This window comes from Platalea leucorodia (genome assembly GCF_965183815.1).
Source record: "Platalea leucorodia genome assembly, contig: HAP1_HAP1_SCAFFOLD_42, whole genome shotgun sequence".
In the NCBI taxonomy this organism is placed as follows: Eukaryota; Metazoa; Chordata; class Aves; order Pelecaniformes; family Threskiornithidae; genus Platalea; species Platalea leucorodia.
The window spans coordinates 608991-634194 of NW_028121455.1; the positions used below are offsets into that span (position 1 = coordinate 608991).

Genomic DNA, 25204 nt, shown 5'->3' on the forward strand with positions numbered 1-25204 from the left:
CGGCGGAATGCTGGGGCAAGGGCTCCCGAGTTGCCATAGTGAGCGGTTGGGCCGAGGTGCGCTGCGTGCGGAGAGGGAGCGGAGGCTGAGCCGGGGCCGTGGGGGCCTCTCCCCGTCGTCCACTCGTCCGCTTGGACTGCGAGGAGGAGCGGGCGGGAGCATACGCCGCGGCCCAGCTCCATCGCTGAGGGCTGTGGGCAGGGGCGTTGCAGGGGCGAGGGCCGGGGCCTTCCACCACTTGGCCTCCATCAGCCGAGTCTGCCTGAGGCCAGGGGGCCTGGCCGTGGTGGAGCGCTGTGGCCTCTGAGCGGCCTTGAGCCCAGCCCGTGCTGCTTGCCTGGCCCCCTCCGTGGGCCCTTCCCCGAGCTGCCGCAGGCCCTGTCCTGGCGCGGAGGCTGCGACGCCGTCTGCTGCGGTAGACGTCGTCGCGGAGCAGGCACCGACCATGTCGTGCATCCACTATAAGTTCTTCTCCAAGCTGAACTACGATACAGTCACCTTCAATGGGCTCCACATCTCCCTGTGCGACCTGAAGCGCCAGATCATGGGCCGCGAGAAGCTGAAGGCGGCCAACTGTGACCTGCAGATCTCCAACGCCCAGACCCAAGAAGGTGGGTGGGGGTGGTGGGCACGGGGTGGGATGCGATAACGGGATTCGGCCACAGTCGGTAGCTGTGACTTGTGCTGGGGGCCCGACAGAGCTGTTGTTTTGTCGTCACTGTCCTGACAGCTACCTTCAGGGCTGTGTTTTAGACACGTTTTTTAGCTTTAGTCCTTTCCGATTTAAAAAAAAAAAAAAAAAAAAAAAAATTAACTTTTTAGTCTACGTGGTTTGACTTCACGTGTAACAAAATTTCCTCACCAAAATGCATTCAATTAATTGAGGCAAAGGAAAAATAAATGTATGAAAGCCAACTGGCCCCAGGTCCCTTCCCACAACGAGCTCAGCAATGTCCTCTGCTGTATGCAAACACTCTTCCACAAATTCTCTGACTGCTGGCTGAGCCAGTAGGATCCTTCAAGCACCAAATACCAATATGGGCCATGATGAGTGTCCTACACAAATAAAGCCTTTACTTCACCAAGCTATTGTCACTCCTCAGGTGATCCATTTAAATGTGGACTGATTGACTTGGAAGGTGAATTCATTTTTATAGCAGTCTGTCATTAGATGGCTGGAGCTCTCTTCAGCGTGCACTTAACAAGTGGATTGAAAACAAGCACGTACCTGTCTCTCTCCAGATACATGCAAGGATAGTCGCTTCAGAAGGCAGATGTCAATGCTTCTCCTCTAACGGTCAATGAATTGTCACAAGATACTAAAAGAGGTCTTATTCCTCTTTCTGCGTCGTACACCCGCTGTGCGTGTTCAAATTGACCGCTGCAGGCTTGCGTGATTTGTGAATCAAAGCATTGGTTGCTGTCCTCATATATACAGTCTCTTTCTAGGAGAGGTGCTGCCGCTTGCAATCTTCTGCAGAACCCCCGCAATCCTCAGTTGGGCACAGGCGTAGCAAACCCCTGCCTTTTTGTGGAGCCACTGTTGCTTATCGCGTATCTCTGAAATCGAAATCCGGTGGTTTGTGATCTGGAGCAGGAAGAATATTCTGCACGGCTTCGTTCAGCAGCTCAAAACCTTGAAGCTTGGGGCTTCGAGAAGTGCAGCTGGCATGATCTCCCCGTTCTTTGTCTGGGCCTCAGTACTGTCGGAGCTCCTGCTCCATCAAAACGTCCCAGGGCAGGCCTTTCTTGACAGGGGGCTGTGCAATGGTTAGATTTTCCTTTTGAGAAGAGCTCTAGGGGTTGGTTTCAGGATATGGGCCTTCTGGAAAAGCTTCTGGTTTTGTCAATGGTAGTCCTTTCTAGGACTAAGACACTGAAAAATGGAGCGTGAATTGTGAAATATTCCTATTTTGTATGTGATCACTGAGCAAAACGACCCTGACAGAGCTTGGCTGGGTATGCAGCATCTTTGGTTTTCAGACCATCGTTCTGATTTAGTCTGTGAAGGTAAGGGCTTTCGATATTGCAAACTGTAGGCAGATTACAGGGAATGGCTGCTGAGAGTGCTTTAACATATTTAGTCATCTCCAGCTTGTGGAAGTGCAATATCAAAACCATTCTCATGGAGAGATCTTTGCATTTTAAGCTGTCTCAGTCCAAGTGTCTCAGGCAGGTGGTTTTTTGTTGGGGCCTTGTGTAAAGGTCAGGCGGCTTTCCTCCTCTTCAGCAGACTGACATGGTGTGAGCCAAGGCAGAGCATGGGTAGCTTCAGGCACACGCTGTTTTCGAGAGGCTTTCCGAGGCTGCCTTCCTAAGGAATTTCCATTGAGTCTCTCTGCTCTGCAAAAAGTGAATGGAAAGTATTCACGTTCCTTTGGTTCATTCAAACGAGATGAGCAGCTGAAGAGGGGAGATACCGCGTTGGAGCCCATTCTGCCCTGCTTGTGAAAGCAAGCTCAAAAACCGCCCAACATTTCTGTGATCCAAATTCTAGAACTGCCAGCCCCGTTTCCATTTCAGTGTAACGAGCAGCTGAGAAGTGTGGCTGTTGATGGATGAAGCTCCAAGAAATAGGCAGCGAGGGCAGGCTCTCTTCCGTGTTCTGTCCGTCCTGAGCACCAGCAGCGTAGCTGAAGCGTTTTTAGTGAACGGCTACTGAAGCAATGGCGCAGAGTTTCCAGGCTTTAGCGCAGTGCCTGTTTTGCTGCAGGGCAAGCTGGTCAGGCTTCAGAATCTGGTTTATGCAGGTGAGACTTTGCTGCTGTTTGTTTTTCTTCAAAGACCTCCTGGGTTTGGAGCCCAACAGCAGCAAAAGCCACTTCAGCTAGGTCAGGAAAGAACCTCATGCATTAGCAGAGCCTCCTTTAGTGACCCTTGGGACCATTTTGCTGTTGGCATTCCAACTATTTTAAAAAAAAGAACAAGATGGTGCTGCTTGTGTTTGATTATCAGACCTGAAGATTTCTTGAACTGTACTGTTAGTGTGTTGAGATGATAAAAGCGCGATGTTACACATCAAATTTTGCTTTGACATCTGTGAGGGGGTTCTCTGAAGTGCTGTGTAATTAGCTATTAATACACATTCTTCGGAAGCGACTAATGTTTTTGTCTGTATTTGTGTTGTTTGCAGAATACACCGATGATAATGCCCTCATTCCTAAGAACTCCTCGGTCATCGTTCGAAGAATCCCTGTTGCAGGAGTTAAAGCTGCCAGCAAACCCTACGTGATGTAAGTACCCGTAAAGCATTGCATTCTTTGTTGGGGGTTTCAGTGTGTTAACTTTTTTATTGCTCTTAGTTTACAGAGGCATTCCGATTGGATCTTTCTTGTGAAAGCTGCTGTTAGTTTTTGTTGTAATGGGGTAAATTTTAATGTATCTGTCCCAAAGCAGACTTACCTTTTCAGACCTGCTGGGCCATGGGGTTCAACCTCCAACAGTGGTAACTTTTAAGATGGTTTCATTGGGTTTGTTCTTGGGGTTGATTCTTCTGAGAGCCAAGTTGTGGATCCTGTTTCCTCTACATGGAGAGATTCCTTATTATATGTGTTTGCTTTGATGGCTTTTATAGTACAGACAGATAGGCATTGTAGTGTAAACTTGTAATTTGTTCCCATCTCCGAAGAGTCTGCTTCTCGGGGTTTGACTCTTCCTTGCATTTGGGGGAGGGGGGGGGAGGGATATGGCAGCTCTTCTTACCCCCCAAATCTGGGGCTTTTGCACGCTAGCTCTAGAGGACAGACCAAGGGTTGCCAGCTGGCGAACCATGCAAACAAGAAGTTCCATTCAGAAGTGATTCTTAGTAGTTTCCTAAAGACAATGTCCGTTTCAGGCAAGAGAAAAACAACAATATCCTAAAGTATATTGCCTTTTGTGCGAGTACGATGAAGGAATGGTTAATCCTTTCCAAACTTGAAACTCAGTAAGCCGTTTAGCACGGTACCAAATGTTACTAGTTATCCTTCTAAGTCTGTTTTTACCCTGAGGTGATACCGGTGCCCCAGGTTTTAGTTCTGTATTCCTAAGATTCACGGAGGACAGAGAACCGGGCATATTGATTAAAATGACAGCCCTTCAAATGCAATCCCGACTACAGGATTATTGCTGTCATTTATATATTCATGCAGTCCAGTTCTATATTAGCTCCACTGGCATTGTTTGGAGGGTCCTGTTTGCCAGCCTACTTAAAGATACGCCTCTCCACCACAATTAGTTGATATTATTAGCTTGGGGTTCTGCCACGTCTTTCTAATGTTGGTTCTCAGTAAATAAACTGATGAGTTACAGCGTGTCTTGAACCAACAGTACAGGAGCATCCTGGGACCCAGGAAGCCTTTGCAAGCAAAAACCCCTGAATTAATGTGGCTCTGCATGTAAACTTTGGGCGTATTACTGCCGTGGTTGTTACAGTGCTTTCAGGCGCTGCCTGGTAATTCTGGACGCCACAGCGTTGTGCTTATAAACAGGGCCTTGTGTTGGGGGTTAATTTCAACGCGTATGCTTAGCGCCGTCTTGTCAATGCATCCTCCGTTTCGGGTTGGATGGCACCCTCTCCTGGTATTGTAATGCTGCCCTGAAAGGAGAGGAGAGATGCTGCTAGCATCAAAGACCAAATAAATGCCTGCATGTGGGGGTGAGGAAAGAATGGCACTCTCTATTTGTACCTAAATTCCACTGCAGCCTTTGAATTGCCTCTGCTCATGGCACACTTTGGAGGATGTATGAATTGTTTGCTAACGCTATCAGCGGTTGCATGTCTGATCCATGATGAGTAGCATGCAGGTACAGATCAATGAGTGTGTGGAATCTCAGCGAGCGTTCAAATGTAATAAATATTTCCTAAACTATTGTAACATTTTCAAGATTATCTTAATGCAAATTCTGGCAATCAAGACCTTTTTCTTTTGTCGCAGGACTCCTAAATCGCACAAAGCCCCAGGAACTGCTTTCAGGTGACCTTTCTATTACTATTTTGAGTCAATATAGCATACGTAACACATTTAATATTTTGGCACTTTCATAGCTAAATATGGCAGATACCTGAGCACAGGGCTTGGGCTTCCACAAAGAAACCCTGTTCTAAAGACTCTGCTGCTGACGGTTTTGGTATTTCTTTGTCCGACGGCTGATTTTTTTAACATAAGTGCACTTGCACTTCAAAGTGTCTAGACTGTCCGTGTTCTTTCTTAGAAACTAAAGTGCTGTATCTGGTGCCTATTTGTAACGCTGGGGGCACCCACATTGGCTAAAGTGACCTTCGTGTTTTGATGGCTGATTATGGGAGAACACAGACCTGTAGTACAGACTTTGTATTTTTGATACTTCCATAGCAGAGACAAAATACCTGAGGGCTTGCTCTTGCACTGCTGTGTTCTATAGCTGTAAGCCTTAGAGTAATTTGTGACAAAGTAGAAACGTGATTTGGGGATTTTTTTTTAGTTGCACTGCATGTACCAAGGGAGAACAGTTTGTGTATATGAATAAATTTCCACATGTACGAGACTATCGGGACATAATGTTTTGATATTCAGGTTTTATAATCGGTTTTCACTACTTTACGTTGGGTACAAGTGCTTTATTTGAAGTTCTGATCACCTTTATTTCTTCTTCTAGAAGAAGTCGAACTGAGCCAGCGAGTGGCACATCAAGAGCAGTATGTAAAACACAATCTCACGCTTTTTTCTACACACTGCCCTTAATTCTAAACAATGCAGCTTTGTAGTAGTTTTCCAAACATGAACTTAATATCTTTTCCAGTGAAACATAGCATATGTTGCAAATACAATGTCTTTGATTGGGCATAGTAAAAACTGAGTAATGCCATTATTTGCACAGCTCTGATGTGAACGTTGGTATTTGTGCCCAGTAATGCGTTGTATTTCGTACTGAGTCTGCTAGAACATGTCCTGAATGACTTTGTGTTGTACAGAGGACGCGTGATCGGTTTTAGATCATGTAGGTTCAGGGTTTGCACAGCTGAACGTGGTGCCGTGTTCTCCATCTGGCTGCCTAGAGCTGGCAAGATGTATGTTTGTACAGCTTGTCGTGTGCTTTTTGTGTCTTTCAGGAATAAAGCACTGGAAAGCTTGCCAATTGTTGTTGAAGAGTAAAGCAGCAAAATTGAAATGAGTTAAGAGTTTTTAAAAAAAGCATGCACAAAAGCTTACACTTTGAATATTTCTTCATTGTCTTGTCTTGTGTTAGCTATCATTCTCCACTTCCACATTTGCGCTCTTGCCCTAATGTTACTACGCCCAAAGCAGGAAAGTGGATCCTTTTTGACTTTGATTACTATTTCAGTAACAGCAAGGATCTCTAGTTGGTGTTTGTCCTTCGAGGCTGCACAAATGCAGAGAGTCATGGCCGTTGTTTTAGCACCGTCAGGCACAACTGTGATCCTTCCTGGCTGAATTTTTAGTTTGGCCAAGCTCTCGGTCACCTTTATTTCAATAATTTGAGCAGTTGATTTTTGTCTAGACAAAGTGGTGGTTACTTGTATGGCTGATGTGTTGGATTGGTGTTCTTATTTGGGTTTGGTGGGGGACGGTGAATATTCTTAAACTGGTGGACAGGAGGGGCAGAGTTCATGTTTCAGGGCATATACGCCTGTGCTTTATTTTGACGGGCAACTGTACTGCGTTCATAAACCCAAACCGTGTGCATTTCTAAATGATGAGACGTTAACTGCTTAATTTACAAACTACACTGAAAAGAAGTCTCCTGTCGTGATGCTTCCTTCTCAAACAAACTCAAGTATTTTTTTAAGTCCTTTTGAGCTGAAAATTGACAGCTTCCTTACCCTTTCAGCTTTTAAGCAGTTGTGAACATTGGACAGGGGTCCTTCTCTGCGATATTCTGGAGCAGTGAGTTGATCGCAAGCGGGTTTGGTTCTTTTAGTTTCTTCTCATGAACCACATAGGCACTCTTAAGCTGTCATAGGCTTGGACTTTGTTTTGAGCAGATACAGATTGCACTAGGTTAGAAATGCCTCTTTGAGTGACACTCAGAGGACATAGCGCAGGCTCTCAGGCTACAGCAGAGGTTAACTATTGCTGTGTTTTGATTGTAGAACTTGAATCTGTGTTTCATTTTTTGTGAACAGATTGATGACTCTTCTGCATCTATTTCTCTGGGCCAGCTTGCTAAGGTATGTACGTATTCTTGTCAAATACTTTAAAAAAACTGTGTTAGCTTCATATTTTTAAGTCCTATACCGTGATCTGTAGCTGGATGACTGTTGTAATGTGAACACAACTTTAATTTAATTCTTAGCAATTTAAAGTTTTTATTTTAACTTTAAAACGTGTGTATATTTTGGTACTATCCTGTAAAGAGGAGTTACCAGTATGGGAACTCAGCCTCAACATAATGTTGCAGTATTACTCATCTGCAAGACACAAAGCAGCAGCACTTCGGAAGCCGTTTACCGTTTTTCCTATGTTTTGTTAATTTTGCGTTGGAAACTAACACACTTTTTACAGAAGAATTTAATTGGCTGTAAGTTATGGCCATTTCAAGGGGGTTTGCAACAGCCAAAATAGAAGCGCTTCTGGAACACGGACAATTGCATGGCTATTTTTGAATTTCTAGTCCTTATAGTTCTAGATGCATTCTGCGGATGCTGCACAATTTCATCAATTGTAGCGTATCTACAGTGGACACCACGATCTAATTTGTTTGAATGCAGACTGTGTAAATTGTGTCAGTGTACCTAACTGTCGAGAGGAACATGCCGATGCGCATGTGTGGCATTTTAGCAGATGTGCCCTTCTGAAACGGTTGTAATGCCCTGTTTTGCTATGGAGCTGCTTGCTGGTTTTGCTCAGCCAGGTGTCACTTTGTCGGGGAAAGCACTAGTGATGGCCCTTTGTGACAGGCGTAGTGCTAGCCAACTGAATTCCTAGTCTGCAAAGTTACAAAGATTAGAGAAGGCAGGGCTTAATGCAGAGGAGCTGGTTCTTTCTTCTGAAAATAAAGGCTGGAGTTCATTGCCGAGAAAGAGAAATCTCTCCCCACGGGTAACTTCTTCCCTCTCTTCCTGCAGAAATTAAATTGTGTACACTGGGGGGAAGGAAACATAAATTTGTTTGGAAGGCAGCCACCAAAAGAAATTGGTCTCCATTGGTGCTGTCTCTGAACGTGTCCTTGGTTCTGTAAACTCCTGTGAAGTTTTACTCTGAAATGTGAAAACCTGTCCAAGTAGGGCACACATTGAAGCTTTTGAGAAAATTTAAGTATTTCAGAAAAATACAGGAACATAGCATAAAGCAGCTCAAAACTGTTACTTGCTCTGACCTCTTCAGTGCAGACTGGCTTAGCATGGAGGCAATGTGTTAGCAGGTTTCTGTTTTATTATTCCTATGTATGAAACGCTATGTTTGAATTTTGGTCTATTCCTAGTAAGGTTTTGTGGGTTTTGGGTGTGTTTTGTAAACCGTTTGGGTTCAAACAAACGAGTCAAGTATCTGTAAAGTTTTCTATAAACATTAATGATTTCATAGCTGTCGATCTGCATTATGTGACTGTGGAGAAAAAACTGTGTATATGAAACAACCATTTAAGAGAATGTTGAACCTGGTTGGTTGCTTTTGGGAGTGAATGCATCTAAAAACAAAAGCAGGAGTGGTTGACCTGCATGATCAGTGCCTGAAGGTCCAGATCATTTACAGTCACTCCCTCAGGCCCTGCTTGTATCTGGGCTGGTGTGTAATAAAAACATTGGAACAAACACGACTTAAAAGAAAAATCAGCTACCTTCAGTAATTCTGGACAAGGTTTCTATTACGATTTGTATGTTAAAAGGACACAGTAAACTGGAAAAACCGGCAGGTTTTGCTTGCTGCAGTTAAATCGCTGAATATGAAGAGGGTAGCGGGGGGGAACGTGCAGCTGGGACTGCCTACAGCACATCGTGGTCCACTGACAAGAATCTTTTGTCTTGCTGAGGGATTATCAAAAGCTTGATTCCTTTTAATGCTTCTGTGTCTGAAGCTGAATTTCAGCCAGTAAAACCAACTTCCCCGACTCTTGTGTGTCCTTTTACTGCTGCGAAATGTAAATAATGGTACTTGCCTGCATCTTTTTCAATTAAATGTCCAGGGGCTATCTTCTGCTTCAAATAGTCTGGGGCTTAAAAATCCGTTTAAAAGTGCTGGATAGTATAATTTTTCCTACACAGAGCTTCAGTCCACTTGGAAGCACATTGGATTGGTTACAGGAGTCTTTGTGTGAGGTACAAAGAGAGCCCAAGGTTTGGAGTGCCCAAGAAGGCTCTTTTCAAGTAGGTTCCCAGGCCCATAAACCCCCTGCAGTGGCCTAAGGACTCCCCAGAGCATCTTCAGCACGGCTCTGTTTTCTATCAGCGGCTGTTTTCATGCAACCTCAGCCCGCATTGTGCTGCTCTTTGCAGGATCGGGGGAGTGGTGGTGTCTTTGGCCGTGTGGGCTGAAATGTGTTTCTAATGTGTGTATTGCCTGTTGAACAGACTGCCAATCTGGCTGAGGCCAATGCTTCTGAAGAAGATAAAATCAAGGCTATGATGACACAGTCCTGCCATGAGTATCATCCAATCAAGTAAGTGTTGATAACGTCCAATCTGTTCTTTGAAGATGGTTAAAAAATCGTAGAGATGTTTGTTTTAACAAGAGAGACGCACGCATAGCTTTTTCTTTTTCCCAAAAACCTTTTAGTTACATGAAGAAACCCTTGGGTCTGCTTCCACCATCATATACCTGCTTCCGTTGCGGACAACCTGGCCACTATATAAAGAACTGCCCAACAAATGGGGTAAGGTTGAGGGGGACTTCTGGTGTTACTTGGGGGTTCATTTTTTTACCTTGGCAGTTACCTAACAACTACATGACTGCTCATCTTTGGAATTGTTTCTCTGGGGGTGAAGCCCTTCAAAATTCAAGGGAAACCTGGAGTTGTAAATGTAAACTTTTATTTTTTCCAGGTCATAGACATTCAATATGTCCATAGATCTTTCTCTGTGAACTTTCATGCATATTTTTAGATATTCCAATATCATTGGAAATGTTTCTGGTTTTAACTCTTTTTAACAACAGTTCACAGTTTTTAGTATTTCGTATAAACCCAAGCTCCTTTCTGTTGACCCCACCTGCTGAATATTTGCCTGTTTTAATGACACAAGCCTCTGGGTGAGTATGCATGCCATTTACCGTTGTATATGCGTGAGGTATGAACTGAACCTTCATATACAGTTCCTCAGTGCCTGGTTCAGAGCACTGAACTGAGCTCGCCCTGGGAATTGCGCTTTGGAGGAGGAGCGGGTTGGTGTCTTTTCTGAGCGGAGGGCAGGCTAAGGGATATTTCACCCTTAAGGAACCTGAAGTTAAGCCCAAGAGTGTCGACGGCGTTCAAAACACTGCTCAAGCCTTGGAACACCCTGGCTATATTCATTTAGGAAAATAAGTATTTTAGTCAAGCAACCCTTCTGTTAAGGAAAAGGAGAGGATTAAAGGCTTTTGCTGCTTAGAATAATCATGGACATGTCATTTTAAGTGTGGGTCTTAAGATGAGCTATGTTTGCCTTTCTTCTCTTAACAGGGCAAAAATGTTGAGTCTGTTCCCAGAATTAAAAGGAGCACGGGAATTCCACGGAGTTTCCTGATGGAGGTGAAAGATCCCAATACAAAGGGTGCTATGCTAACCAACACTGGGAAGTATGCCATACCAGCTATTAATGCGTAAGTAGGGAATTCATTGGACCGACCCAAAAGCAAATGAGAGAAACTGTGCGTAAATGTCTGAGTGGCCACGCGACCAAATCGGCCAGCCTCTGCAATTGCGGGGGAGGAAGCATTGTCGTTGTATCTGAACCTTAAAATCTGTGATACTTTCTAAGATTAAAATAGGGTGGCCCTACTGCTCATGGCCCTGGAAGCTGGTTAAACTTGTGCTGTGCTAAGAATCTGTATTTCTGCAAAATATTTCAGTAGTGTTGACAGTGGGAGTTGTTCTCTCTGAAAGCTCGTTTTGCTGCTGGTTTATGTTTCAAAGGCTTCTTGCAAAATTTAACCCATCGCCGTTGGACTGAGATTTCCTCCCCGTCTGACTTTTATCCAAGCTCACGTGTGAAACAGGCTGAAGTTTCCCTGTTGCTCTAAACTCAGAAAATCCTGCCGTGGGCTGACAAGAGGGGCTGTTACGAAATGCACTTGGTAGCACTTCTGCTTTTCTGTCGTGGATCTCCTTTTGTAGAAGCTGGAACATAGACTGCCCTTATTTATAAAATGGAATTACTCGGAGACTCACTTCATCCTGAGCCTGCAATTTACCTTTACCCCCTGGCAAAGGAGAGGTGGGATTCCTTGCACCCGATTTCTAGCTGTCAAAACATTATTGTTGTAGTCGGAGCCAATTTCTTAGTTGATCCAATGAATGGGAGAGTTCTGCAGAAGGAAAATTGTTCCCCCCTCCCTCTTCTGGTCTTGTGGCTATAGAAAAGCAGTTTAAATGAGATGCCTACGTCTTCGAAGGCTAGTGTGGAGCGAGAAGAATTCCATCTCTTGTCTTCCTTTGATAAAATCCTACGCTTGGAAAAGTTTTCCTTTCCTCATCTTTCATTTTTTCTTTTTCCTTCCCCCCCCCCCCCAGGGAAGCTTATGCCAGAGGCAAGAAGGAAAAGCCACCCTTTTTACCCGAGGAGCCGTCCTCCCCCTCCTCCTCCCATGATCCCGTTCCAGAGGAGCTGCTGTGTCTCCTTTGTAAAGATACAATGACTGATGCCGTGGTTATTCCCTGCTGTAGAAACAGTTACTGTGACGAATGTAAGTGTTACTCCCAGGTTTGTTAATCCCCAACATCAAACTGATCTTCTGAAAGCAGACATAGGAGATAACGGCATTACTTTGTCACCAGTTCGATTTAAGACTGAAGTATAGCCTGACTAGGAAAGGACTCTCCTTGTAGAAAGGAAAAAAAAAGGCAGAAAGCTTTTTCCCCTTTTTATGTATCTCGTTAAATCTCTTTACGCGCGTGTCGTGGTTTAACTCCAGCCGGCAACTAAGCACTACCCAGCCGCTCGCTCACTCGCTCCCCCGCAGTGGGATGGGGAGAGAATCGGAAGGGTAAAAGCGAGAAAGCTGGTGGGTTGAGATAAAGACAGTTTAACAGGTGAAGCAAAAGCCGCGCGCACAAGCAAAGCAACACAAGGAATTCATTCCGTCCTTCCCATGGGCAGGGAGGAGTTCAGCCATCCCCAGGACAGCAGGGCTCCATCACGCGTAACCGTTACCTGGGAAGACAAACGCCATCACTCCCAACATCCCCCCCTTCCTTCTTCTTCCCCCAGCTCTATATGCTGCGCATGACGCCATACGGTGTGGGATAGCCCTTGGCTCAGCTGGGGTCAGCTGTCCCGGCTGTGTCTCCTTCACACTTCTTCTGCCCCCCCGGCCTCCTTGCTGGTGGGGCGGTGTGAGAAGCAGAAAAGGCCTTGACTCTGTGTAAGCACCGCTCAGCCATAAGGAAACCATCCCCGTGTTACCAACCCTGTTTCCAGCACAAATCCAAACCATAGCCCCCCACTAGCTACTATGAAGAACATGAACTCTGTCCCCGCCCAGACCAGCACAATACGGAAGGACGAGTATGAGAAGAGTGCGTAATTGTGCAGGAGATTCCAGAATTAGATAGTGACTGCATTTATTTGTCCACAGCCCTTTCTCTCATACAAAATTATATAGCCAGCTCTGGTGATTTGGTGTGGTCTGCAACAAACGGATAGTCAGGCATTTAATCCGCCTTCTTCTCCACCAGAGGGTTGGTTAAAACCTTCAGAACTCAAACCTCCTAATGTGTTGAAATGTGTTTTCTTCATTAACCTTGAGGTTAGTGACTTCTCACTGTACTAGCCAGCGGAAAGAAGATCAGTCGGAACATCAAGGCACAGCCTCCTCTACATCTTCAGGTGTTGCATGAGTGCAATATCAAACCGTATAGTTATTTGCTGCAGACTGGAAATTTTTTACACTGTTGAACATTGATCGCTCCATGCTCTCAATTCAAGACCATATTCACCCATTAACCACACACTTGTCTTTATAATTGATTAGAGCCCAAAAATACTCCTTAGTTTGGCTAAAAGCTGTTTTGATGATTCTGATGATTCACAGGTATTAGAACAGCGTTACTGGACTCTGAGGAACACAGATGCCCCACATGTCATCAAACAGACGTTTCTCCTGACGCTTTAGTCGCCAACAAGTCCCTACGCCAGGTAACACGATGACTTTCACGTAAACTGTTGGCAAGGAAAAGTCTATTTTTCAAAAGCTGAAAGGGAAGAAGATATTCATTTACCTCTCCTTAAGCAAGGCTAAATTGAGTTAGGCTCAATTTACTTTTCAAATATGTTATCTGTTGTTACAGAAGCTTACAACTCTTTAGAGACAATCTGGCAAATTCAGGTCACCCTTTTGTTTAACAGGCTTGTCTCACTTTCAAACTCAGTGCTAACGCTGGAGTACTTTAAATACGGCTACTCTGAGTTGCAAGTCATGAATATCAGTGTTCAGTGTGATGTATCCATACATCTGTATGTTGATTCATTTTAGGACTGATAGCATTTACAGGAATACACAAGGAGTTTTACTCTGTGCAGGCTTTTCTTCGTCTGTCTACTGAAGTTTCGTATTAACTTTTTGTAAATGCTTTCCTGCCTCTAGGCTGTGAACAACTTCAGAAATGGGACTGGCTACGCAAAAGGGCTCCATAAGCAGGTTCAGCAGCAACAGCAGCAGCAGCCGCCACCGCCACCACCTCCACCACCACTCCTGAGGCAAACAACAGCCCACAACCTGCAGCCTCTGCTCTGGCCAGCAATTTCCAGCCAGCGGGATCCACTCATGAGTCCACTGGCTTGTCTGGCTTCTCCTTCTGTTGCTGCTCTGTCATCGTTGGCCCCTGCTGAAAAGCCAGGTGGACCTTTTCGGTAAGGAAATCTGTAGATCAACACGAATATAAAAGGCACCAAGGTGCTGAAGTTAGATTGTTTCTCCTGAGCTTCTCAGCTAGCGATTTCTATAGCATTAGTGACAGTTCCAGAGAACTGTGGCCGTTCTGGGTTTGGGTTTTACTTTGAATGAGGACACTTGAATAATTTGGAAGCGTGCCTCATGCAAGAATTTTCTCCAAAGTATTTTGGTTTGCTTCTCTTACAAGTCATTCAGTACGCGTTGACCCTGAAAGAGGAACTTTTTTCCCCCAGGAGCCCTTTGAGTTTAAGTGGCTAGCAATTCCTAAAGTAAGCATTTGGTTATGTCAGAGCTTCTGGAGTGCATTCATTTCTCTTTAGTACTGAGGAAATAATCGTTTCCTGAAAAGCGAAAAAGCCCAATGAGAGGTAAAACTGACCAGGTGTTTCACATCACTTTTTTCTACAGTATTTCTATCATCAGTATTATAAGCCAGAGTCATTCTCAGTAATGCCGTGTAGTCAGCGCCGCACGCAGATTTGGATAATAAACATTGAAACACTGTAAATTAGAAGTCTTTACAAACATTTACCAACAAAGTCCTAGTAGGCAACCCAGTGAAGCGGTATGAAAATACATGGAAAAATCTGTACTGTTGTTGAGGGCTTCTGTCCTTTCGATTTTATGCCTGGAATGCAAAGAGCCACTCTGTCCAGAAGACTGTCAGGCGCAGCTGTACCGTTGACTACAAAGGTCACAAGTCAAAAGAACCTCTAAGGCAGCCACTGAGCCAGCACATAAACGTTTCCCAAGAGAATTTCAGTTCTTGCATCTTCCACAACTGAGAGTCAGTGTCTGGGCTAGACGTACTCCAATCCTTTTATGTGCAGCCAGCTTACTAAAATATTTTTCCGGTGAGCCCTGGCAGCCAAGAGGGCAAACTGCATCCTGGGATGCATCAAAGGCAGGGGAAGCAGCCAGTGAAAAGAGGTCATTATCCTGCTGTATTCAGCGTTGCTGCGGCCTCCCCTTGAACACGGTGTGCAGTTCTGGGCCCCACAATTGAAGAAGGAGGTGAAGGTCCTTGAGTGCGTCGAGAGGAGGGCAACAGAGCTGGTGAAAGGGCTGGGAGGAATGTCCTCTGAGGAGCGGCTGAGGACTCTGCCTTTGTCCAGTTTGGAGAAGAGGAGGCGGAGGGGCCACCTCATTGCCCTCTGCAGCTTCCTGCGGAGGGGACGTGGAGAGGGAGGTGCTGATCTCTTCTCGGTGGGATGCAGTGATAGGACATGTGGGAATGGTTCCAAGCTGTGCCAGGGGAGGCTTAGACTGGACATGAGGAAGCATTTCTTTACCGAGAGGTTGTTCAAACCCTGGAACGGGCTTCCTGGAGAGGTGGTCAATGCCCCAAGCCTGTCAGTGTTGGAGAGGGATTTGGACAATGCCCTTAATCCCATGCTTTAACTTGGTCAGCCCTGAATTGGTCACGCGGTCAGAGCAGATGATCGTTGTGGGTCCCTTCCAACTGAAATAGTCTAGTCTATTCTGTTCTATTTCTCCTTAAATGCCACTAGTCCAAACAGACTTCTCGTCAGTGCTTCATTTGGAATCGGCCAACTTCCCGTTTGTACATCTGGAGAAGATTATTTTTTCATTTTTTTCCCCATTTACTATAGTCAGCCTTTTCTCACTTGGGACTTTGTATTTCAAGTAGCACTTCAAAACACTGTTTGAATAATAAAAATTTGGGTTTTTTTGTAGTGATGCCGGTACTGTTCTGCCTCCTGCTGCACTGGTGAGTGCTGCTGGGCTTTCTAAATCTTCCTTTCAGTCAATCGGCAGTTTGGTGGAAGAGAAGGTAAATTTTATTTCAACATATGCAGTGCTGCTTGTATTTTAGCAGAGCTTCTTTTCCAACTGTTTGCATTTATTCACAAGGGCTGTCGGGTTCCTGTAGTAAGACAACCAGCGTTACCAAGTCTTCTGGGCCCCCAAGGACACTCAATACACACAACTGGTAAGCAACTATAACTTGAGAAGTTCTTTTCAAACTTATCTTCAGATCAGCTGAATGGGATTTTTTTCTTTTTCCTCTCTCCATGCCAAAAGGCCATCCCAGGAGAGCCAGCGCAGTTCGCTCAGCAGCTGGCAGACCAGGCTGGGAGCTGTAAGTATGCTACAGAAATTCAATATATTCCTACTTGTAACCCGTTAAACGAGACCATAACACGTAGCTTATACAGTAAATAATAATTTAATAACTTAAAGCTGATTTAGAATGAAATAAGTGTGCACAGATAGTTGTGGAGAATACAAGTGGTAATTCGTTTTTAAATGGCTTCATTTGAATTGGCTGGAAACCATAATTACATATAAAATTGAAATATCATTAAAGGGTGAGGTGGAAAGCCACCCTTCTGATCACTGGCTGAATAGGGCTGGAGAAATTGATTTCCCCATAGAAATCAGCCTCCAACGTTCTTTTTTACCAACTTAGTTGATACTGATTGAGCAAAGCATTGGATAGTCAACGCTGTGTTGTGTTATTTTATAAAAATTTTGAATGTCTTCAGTTCAGTCCTCTCAAATAGCCAAGCTGCTTTCTCTCAGTTGGAGAGAGAGAGAGGAGTCTGTTTTCTCTATTATTGCAGTGTCAAGTTAGTCCTTCCTTTTGGTACATATTTGTTATAGATAGATTGTGAGGGGGCATTGTGTTCATACTATGCTAAAGATAAATAAAACCAAACCCCAGGATCCATCCCACAGATTGTCTAAAATCTCAAATTCAGTAAGCGAGAAAATAACAATTTGGGGACAAAACCAGGCCAAACACATCCTCATGAGGCAACAACATAGGAGGCTTATGTGGAAGAAGTTAAAAGAAGTTTGAGAGAAGATGAGTTAATATTTGTGCAGTGCTTTGAAGATCAGAAGTGTGAAGTATTGACCATATCAAGGAGTGGCAGAGGAGCGGTGGGCACTTGGCACAGGGGAGAAGGGAGTGTCTTTTAAGCACGGGCAGCCTCCATCCACAGGCGCAAAGCTGAGTATAAGGAGAGAAGACTGAGGGAACCGCTGGGGCTGGGGATGTGGAAGGCGAGTCTGAGGATCAAGAAATGAGGGCAGTCTCAAATGAACAGACAGCAGGGAGAGAAATGCTTAAGTTGAGAACAAGAAGTGCTCGCCACCGTGCTCCCGCTTCCTTCGCCTTCCTCTTTAAAATGGGGGCAGAGTGTAACAAACAGTGACACATGTTTTTGGGTTTCTTTAGAAGTTCAAATCGAGGACGCCCGCCCAGCGAACGTACCCAAAGGACTCAGGCCCCAGCACTGCCACCATCAATCGCCATCTTTGTGCCTGTGCCTCCACCTCCCTTGCATCCTCCACCACCCCATGCCCTTCCTCTCCCACCGCGGGTACCACCGCCCCAGTTGCCTCCTCAGTTTCCCCCTGGTCAGCCTCCAGCTGCTGGGTGCACTGCCCCCCCTCCAGGATATCCCCCAGCTCCTGCCAACAGGTCGCCAGCTTGGGTACCAGCAGCAGGACCAACGGCTCCTTCAAATACCATCCCAACGACACAAGCACCTCCTTTACCTAGGGAGGAGTTTTACAGAGAACAACAGAGACCTAAAGAGGAGTAAGTATTTGGCTCAATGAAGTTGCGTTGGTTTTCATTTTTGTATCTCTTGCGATAGTATATCGGACTGCAGTTACACTAAAGTGCGTCTGACATAAGCAAAGATGACCTAGTGGTTTTTGCAATATTCTTTTTCATTGCAGGTGAAACCATGCAAAAGTAAACCCAGACAAATGTCATTCTAAAGCTTTCCCTGAAACTTCTAGGCACTCTAAACTGGCTTTGCTTAACTAGGATGTTCACCTTTTGCATTTGCGTGCAGTAGACATTTTCTCCTATCGGCCAGGGTTTGTTTCTTGATGTCTTTTTGTAAGAAAGGTCAAACTATCCTTGTAAGAAAGGTCAAACTTCTTTTAACAGGGAGAAGAAAAAGTCCAAATGTGATGAGTTTACAAAGGATTTTGGTAAAGAACTGATGGAATATAAAAAGATTCAAAAGGAGCGTAGGCGTTTGTTTTCCAGGTAACTGCTTTACACGTCCGTAATGGAGAAGCGGGTTGTCTAGAAGAATCAGGAGGAGTTCGCCTCCACCTCTCCATCGTCAGATGGATTCGATGAGTCAAGGGATCAGCAGCGACAGGAGTAAATAGTCCTGGGTGTAAGATTGCAGTACAAGTCTTTTGCATCCTGTACAAATTGCCAAACCAGTAGTGAAGATGAAGAGACTCAGCTGGCATTTTAAAATGGAGCTTTGCCGTCTTCAGGCTAAATCGTGTTTTCTTGGTGTTTGATACTGCACTCTAGCCATTAAGACTTGCACTTTTTGCATCTTACTGCAACAAAAATGATTTGCACTGCAGGTAGTTGTTGAGTAGTGAAAAATGTGTGCGTTCATGTACCAGTAGAGGCCAGTATACCCCGCCTTAGATCAATCAATAGCTATGGTAGTTAATGTCATAGAAGTGGGTGGAAATAGGCTTCCCCTTCCTGTATGTTGGTACACTAACAATGCAGCAGCTGTTCTGTCTCCTAAGCAGAAACTTTTACATACGATCAAGTTCTTCAGTTTGCAGTAGCAGTATGTCAGCAGCTGAAAGAAGCTTTGGCATTAGCCTGTGGAGAGGAAAAGAAACCCAAACCAAATTTGGGAGGAAAAAAACTGGGGAGAGCGACTGTTTTGAGTTAACTTCACTTTTTTTGTGTTTTGTGTTTTTTTTGAGGTCCAAGTCTCCCTATAGTGCTTCATCTTACTCGAGAAGTTCATACACCTACTCCAAGTCAAGATCAGGTTCTTCCCGCTCTCGCTCCTACTCTCGATCCTTTAGTCGTTCCCATTCTTGTTCCTGCTCACGATCCCCACGGTATTCAAGAAGAGGCAAAGGGAAGAGTCATAAATATCGTTCTAGGTCAAGGTCACGGGGTTATCACCATTCAAGGCTAAGAAGATACCGTTCACGATCAAGGTCTCCAGTGTTTAGAGGCCACTCTCCCACTGCACGGACCGTACCTCGAGGGGAAGGAGGAAGGGAGTATTTTAACAGATACAGAGAAGTTCCTCCACATGATATGAAAGCTTGCTATGGCAGATCTGTTGACTTGAGAGATCCATTTGAAAAGGAAGGATACAGAGAATGGGAAAGGAACTCTAGAGAATGGTACGAAAAGTTTCACAAGAGCTTTGCTGTTGGCCCTCAACCTCCGCCTCCAGTAAACAGGGGCAACTTTTCTCCAGATAGGTTTGGTCCGCCTGGGACCAGACGAGAGAATTTGCCACAGGCTTGGGGACGTAGGGAGGATTATCCTGGTGGGCAGAGCCACAGAAATCGTAATACAGCTGGAAATTACCCTGAAAAACCTTCTGGAAGAGAGCGCCATGACATCCGAGATGCTACAAAATCCAAAGAGAAGGAGGTGGAACATCCACTGGGGGATGGCAAAGGAAATAAAGATAAAAACCCCCAGAAGAGAAGAAAAGGGGATGAGAATGAAGGCTTTCCCAAAGCTGAGCTGTTAGACGGTGCGAGGAAAGCTAAAGAGCCAGTTCCAGCAGCAGATGTTAAAATGGACTCTCTGTTCATGTTCCCAAGAAGAGATGATGCCACCCCTGTGAGAGATGAGCCTATGGAAGCAGATTCTCTTGCTTTCAAACTAGTATCTGCAAAGGCGAAAAAAGAGAAGGAGAAGGCAAAAGCAAAAATTGACAAGACAAAGCGGAAAGCAGAAGTGGCTGTTCTGCCTAAGAACGACAGCATAATAAAACCAGCTAAAGCTTCCCAAGAGGAGGTGGACAGCGATCGTGAAGAATCTCCTCGAATGGAACCTGCTGTGAAAAAAGTGAAGGAGGAGTTGCCAAAGACAGACAGTGTTAAAACCTCTTCCTCTCAAAAGGCTGAGAAGGCTCTTGGTTCCCCACGGAAAGCTCACCCCAAAGTTACAAAAGATCACCCAGAAACCAGAGCAGCCAACGAGGAAACGGCAAAGAAAGACCATCGAAAAGAAACCAAGTCGGAGAAGCCCTCCAACAAAGAGGGCAAGTCAAAAACACCTGCTGAAAAAAGCAACCCCTCTGATGCAAAACCTGAACAAAGAAAACGAAAAGTAGATGAAAAGGTTGCTGAAGAACATGAAGCGACTTCCCTAAAGGCCTCTAAACCAGAAGCTGCTGACTCGAAAAGACCACCAAAGGGGAAGACTGAGCCTGATGGTGAAAAAGGAGAGCAAACTCCAGAAGAGGATAAACCTGCTTTTCTTAACAACCCCGCCAAAAAGATTAAACTTAACCAAGAAACTGGCAAAAAGGTTGTGAGTGGAGAAAATGTGCTACCTGCAGAAGAACCTGGTGAGAAAGCTGAGCCGAACAGCAGCAAAGTTAAGCAAGAAAAAGCAAAGGGAAAAGTAAGAAGCAAAGGAACGGCAGCTGATGGATCTAGTGCAACTCTGGTACATTGCACCAGGTACCTCATCTTTTCTTTTCCTATTCTTTCTTTCCTCCCTCCCCCCCGCAAACAAATGTAAAAGTCTTTATGGTGACTAATGAAAGGAACAGCTAAGTCTGTGCTAAATGAGTGAATAATCTGTGATCTTTCCTGCTAAGCTGTACTTGGGTCAGAATCAAATTTTGTGAAAGAAAACAAGCAGTCTGTACTGCCCAGACAGCTCATAAGGTTAATTCATTGATGACGTCTTTCACCCTTACTTCTGGGACTTTTTTCCCCCCTTCTTATTCATTATATGTTGACTCTCTGAGGAGTCCCCTCGAGGTCTTCCTTCAGATCCAGCTTACTGCTAAAGGCAAGGATAACAGACATGTCTCTACCATGCAATATGTTGCCTTTGAAAATTGCAAGGTGCTGTAATGATCTACTTTTGTCAGTGTGAGATGAAACGATACCTTGCAGAAATAGCAGCTTGGTTGCCAATATCTTGTACTGATTTGAGCTTTGAGCACAGTGCCGTGTTGACACAGCTACACTGCTTCCAGCTCAGTGCCAACTTTTTTGAAAGAGTGAATCTAGTGCGAAGCTGTTATTACGTACATTTCAGCATCTAAAGAAGCCGGACAGCGCAAACTCAAACCATTTAAGACGTCACTGGAGACTTAAGATAGTGTCTTGATATTCTAAACAGTTTTTAAAACGTACATTTTTTCTGAAGAAGAACACTGGGACATGAGAATAAAACTGTGGTTGTGTATACCTCTCCCTAATTGCTTGCTTAGATGTCGAAACAAGAATGTATAGCTAATTTATCTACCATTGGTAGAAGCAGGACATGAAGGAATTACCAGGTCAGACAGTCCCCAATCTGATAATCTCGTGTCTTTGTTAATTAAATGTAGAGTAGGAAGGTACTAAATTAATTGATTGCTCGTAGTCTTAGCTAGTGGACTCATCCTTTCTCTCGTCTGTTCCCTTAATTGAACATCTTTTGAACAAATACGCAAGATTTAGAATGGAAACACAAGCCGTTTTCTAAACTGTTACGAAAGATGGCGGTGCGTATATCTCACCCATGATTAATGTCAGCTTTTTTCCTCTTAGCACTAGTTCTACTGGAGGAAGCCCCGTTAGAAAGACTGAAGAAAAGCCAGACACAAAACAAACTGTCATTAAGACCATGGAGGAGTATAATAATGATATCACAGCCCCTGAGAAAGACATGGTTATTATGATCCAGGTCCCTCAGTCAAAGTGGGAGAAGGATGACTTTGAGTCTGAAGAGGAAGACATTCGATCTACCCAGGTGCCCGCAACCGTAGGAAAACCTGCTAATGTTATACAAAATGCGAGTGCTAAGCCACCAAACCCTGTAAAACAGAGTGAAAAAGAGACGGAGCCTTTGAAGGAAAGACAGAAAACTACAAAAGAGGTGAGTTATGAAAGCTCCCAGCATGACGCAAAAAGTTCAAGAAGTTCGATGTCAAATGAAAAAGGAAAAACCAAAGACCGGGATCATTCTTTGTCAGACAAAGACACCTCTGAGAAGAGAAAGAGCAGTGTTCAGCAAGAAGAAGACCCCTCAGAACGTGCAACCGAGCAAGGAGATGGAAAAAGTATTTCCCAATCTTCCAAAGACCGCAGATTTTCAGAGAAGCCTGATACTGGCCATGGATCCGCTGCTAAAGACTTTACTCCTAAGCAAGACAAAAATTCTGACCGTGATGGCAACAGAGATTATTCTAGTTCCAAGCGTAGAGATGAAAAGAGTGAATTAGCAAGGGGAAGAGAGTCCCCTTCTCAAAACAGAGAATCTACGTCAGTCCAGGAGAGTAAGCCGAGAGACGAACGAGCAGAGCTGTCCGAAAAGTGCACTGGAGACGCCAACAGGAGCAGCTGCAGCCCTCCGCCTGAGCGGCAGCAGTCTGATCACAAAGCTGCTCACGATTCCAAGCGTACATTGGAGGAACCCAAACCTCTAGATATAAACGCAGGAGAAGAGAAAGAGAAGCACGTACCAGAAGTAAAGAGCAATGAAGAGAAAGAGCCAGGTGGTAATAAAGCACCTTGGAGAGAGGAATCGCCAGATGTAAAACATGAGAAAGAGAACGTGACTGGACAAAACAATAAAAGTGTTGCCCAGCCTAAGCCTCAGGTAAGCAGCTCCTCGCCGCTCTCTTCTGATCGAACGCGAGACACTGATGAGGCTGCATTTGTACCAGACTGCAATGAAAGTGAGAGTAAGGTATCTGCAAAAGGTGAGGAAGCGGCAGGGAAAACTCATGACGACCCAAAGGAAAAGGCTGTTGATAAGGTGAAAGAGGATACAGCAGCACCTGCTGCAGGTGACCGGCCTGAAGCAAGGCGAAGTCAAAGGCAAAGCAGTCCCAGTGTTAGGCGCAGCCGTAGCCAAAGCCCTTCTGAGAGTCAGACTGGAGGCCACAGGAGCAGTGCCAGCTCAGGAGAGAGGCAAGACAGCAAGAAAAAGAACAAGAAAAAAAAGAAGAAGAAGGACAAGAAGCAGAAGAAACAGAAGCAGCAGAAGAAACACATTGGAAATGAAACGGAATTGGAAAAGAGCCACAAACACAAGCACAAGAAGAACAAATGGAAGAAGAGCAAAGACAAGGAGCAAGATGACCAAAAAGTGAAATCTGTCCCTACATAGAATGACAGATAATGAAAAGAGACTTAATTCCCAAGTCATCTGTGTTAAACTTTGTTAAAATGTGAACGAGTTCAAGCATTGCAAATGATGACATGAAAGACCCTGCGTTGCACTTAAAAAAATGCCGCTGGATTGTTTGATTTTTACATCGGAGCTTTAAAAAGCGAACATTTTGTACAGAATTGTGAGTTGTGACCACGTAACATGAAAGGCGTTGCTGGGGCCTCTTATTTTTAACCACCGTTAATTAGTCTGGCTGGAGTTTTCTGTCCTGAAAATTTTCACAGTTGAATTTTCTTTTAATTGCCTGGCAGAAGCAGCTGGTATCAGTTATAAAATAGCAGCAGAATGATTTGCAGAATACATTGCAGCCTTGTTATGTCACTTCTTGATTACAATAAAACGTTTTCAGTAAACTACCCGGTGTGATGAGCTTTTCAGTGATAGCTGAACATCAGCAGAGCAAAGCCTAGTGACAGAAAAAAGCCGCCAGTAAAAGCTTGCTGGTAGCTGACATGTATGAAAAATAACATCCACGGGTTTAATTTTGCAAAGAGCGGTAGGACTTTCAGTCTTCTGAACGGATGCCATGTGGGGAGGCGCTGCCGAGAGGTGCACTTTTTTCCTGTGCCAAGTGGACTTGGGTTTGTATTGCAGAAGGTAGCATAGGGCCCGAAACATAGAGCCACTCCTAACAGCTGGCACTATTTTAAAATAACATTGTATCTGAAGCTGTCACATTTCAACATTGTTCCAGTTTGTTTAGAAAGCTGTTGTCATTGGCCAGCAAACATTGACAAATGCACTTGAAGATGCCCTGTAATCTGTATTTCCTCTCGTAATGATGCTGAGCACCAGGATGTTTGTGTTTTTGAAATAGAAGCTGCTTATTCGTATTTTCAGATGGCGGTGCCATGATACAGAACTAACCCTTCCATTGAAAGCGGGGTTCGGCAGAAGAGTTGGGCAGAAGAAGAAAGCCCACGAGAAAGGCAGGCGGCTTCTTTAAACGACTTTGAACAACCACAGGAAACCTAGAAAATGTAAATTTAGCTAGCTTGATCAGGAGGTGGTGGTGCGTGTTGCTCAACGGTCAGAAAGCCAGCGTGGTAAGGAATGCTTCTCCTTGTGCATTGGGGGCAGAACGTCCCGGGAATGGCTGAATTCAGATGTGAAAGCCCTCGACTGTTTAGCTACGGGATTTGCCCCAGAAGAGTTCTGTTGGAAAGCGCTATAAATTAAAGCAGCATTTTAGGGCTTCCTGCTTGCGGAGGCTATTTCGTTCAAGAAGTGTCGTTGTTTATAGGCGCTGTTACTGGGGTATTGAGCAGCACAGCAATAATAAACAGCAAGAGTAATAATTCATCTTGCTTTTCAGCGGGGGTGACTATCACATCTTAAATATTGGGTGAGAGATTGAGCATCCTGGACTTCTGATGGTTAAGACAAGAACAAACCAGAAGCAGTGCTCGATTTCACTTCCAGTACTTGGTGCCTTTTCAAACCAAGGCATTCTGGGTGGATTTCAGGAGTTCCTACACAAGGTACAGCAGGCTTTCCAGTGAGGCCACTCAAATTTTTACTTGCCAGAATCAAAAAGCACAGGTCCGTAATAGTCATTAAATGTGCTCATCCAGCATTTCCAACAGGTGGTGGTCCAGGCAACTCGTATCGCCAAAGGAAACACCAGATGTGTGGGAACTGAGGGCAGCCGCAGACTCCCTCTTTGCATCGGCTGTGCTCGTAGTGATGAGGCCACTGACAACAGAGTTATTTTGCACCGGTCTCTGTGAACATACCTTGGCCTAATGAAATACCGAAAATTTCAGACACAGTGAAACGGGATTCTTAATTGAGTTGGAATGTGTTAAGTATGCTTTATTATTTATTATTTATTAGCCAGGTTCAAAATAATTAGTGAACTTGCATGGAAGTAAAATTTGGGGTGTTTCTTTATGGAATAGCTCCACAAAGCCAGGCAAAATTGTGTATTTTTATATGTCCTTGTGCTGAAAAAGCCGTAGTCAAAGCCTGATTTAATGCTCAGTTAAACTCTCCTCTGTTTTCAGAGCACGATAGCAGC

The 25204-nt window shown here is 44.7% G+C and overlaps 1 protein-coding gene across 1 annotated transcript; it reads left to right on the forward strand.

Annotated features, from left to right (window-relative positions):
- Nucleotides 1-445: 445 nt before the first annotated feature.
- LOC309603263 (E3 ubiquitin-protein ligase RBBP6-like) lies at nucleotides 446-23121 on the forward strand (the record flags this gene model as incomplete). The annotated part of the gene is made up of 18 exons (XM_082338149.1): nucleotides 446-611; nucleotides 3134-3233; nucleotides 4917-4955; nucleotides 5620-5656; nucleotides 7106-7150; nucleotides 9488-9576; nucleotides 9693-9789; nucleotides 10573-10712; nucleotides 11623-11795; nucleotides 13143-13246; nucleotides 13695-13960; nucleotides 15702-15798; nucleotides 15879-15957; nucleotides 16050-16107; nucleotides 17212-17577; nucleotides 17938-18039; nucleotides 18738-20471; nucleotides 21558-23121. 18 exons carry the CDS (start codon nucleotides 446-448, stop codon nucleotides 23119-23121), a joined length of 5256 nt encoding a protein of 1751 aa, XP_082194275.1.
- Nucleotides 23122-25204: the final 2083 nt, after the last annotated feature.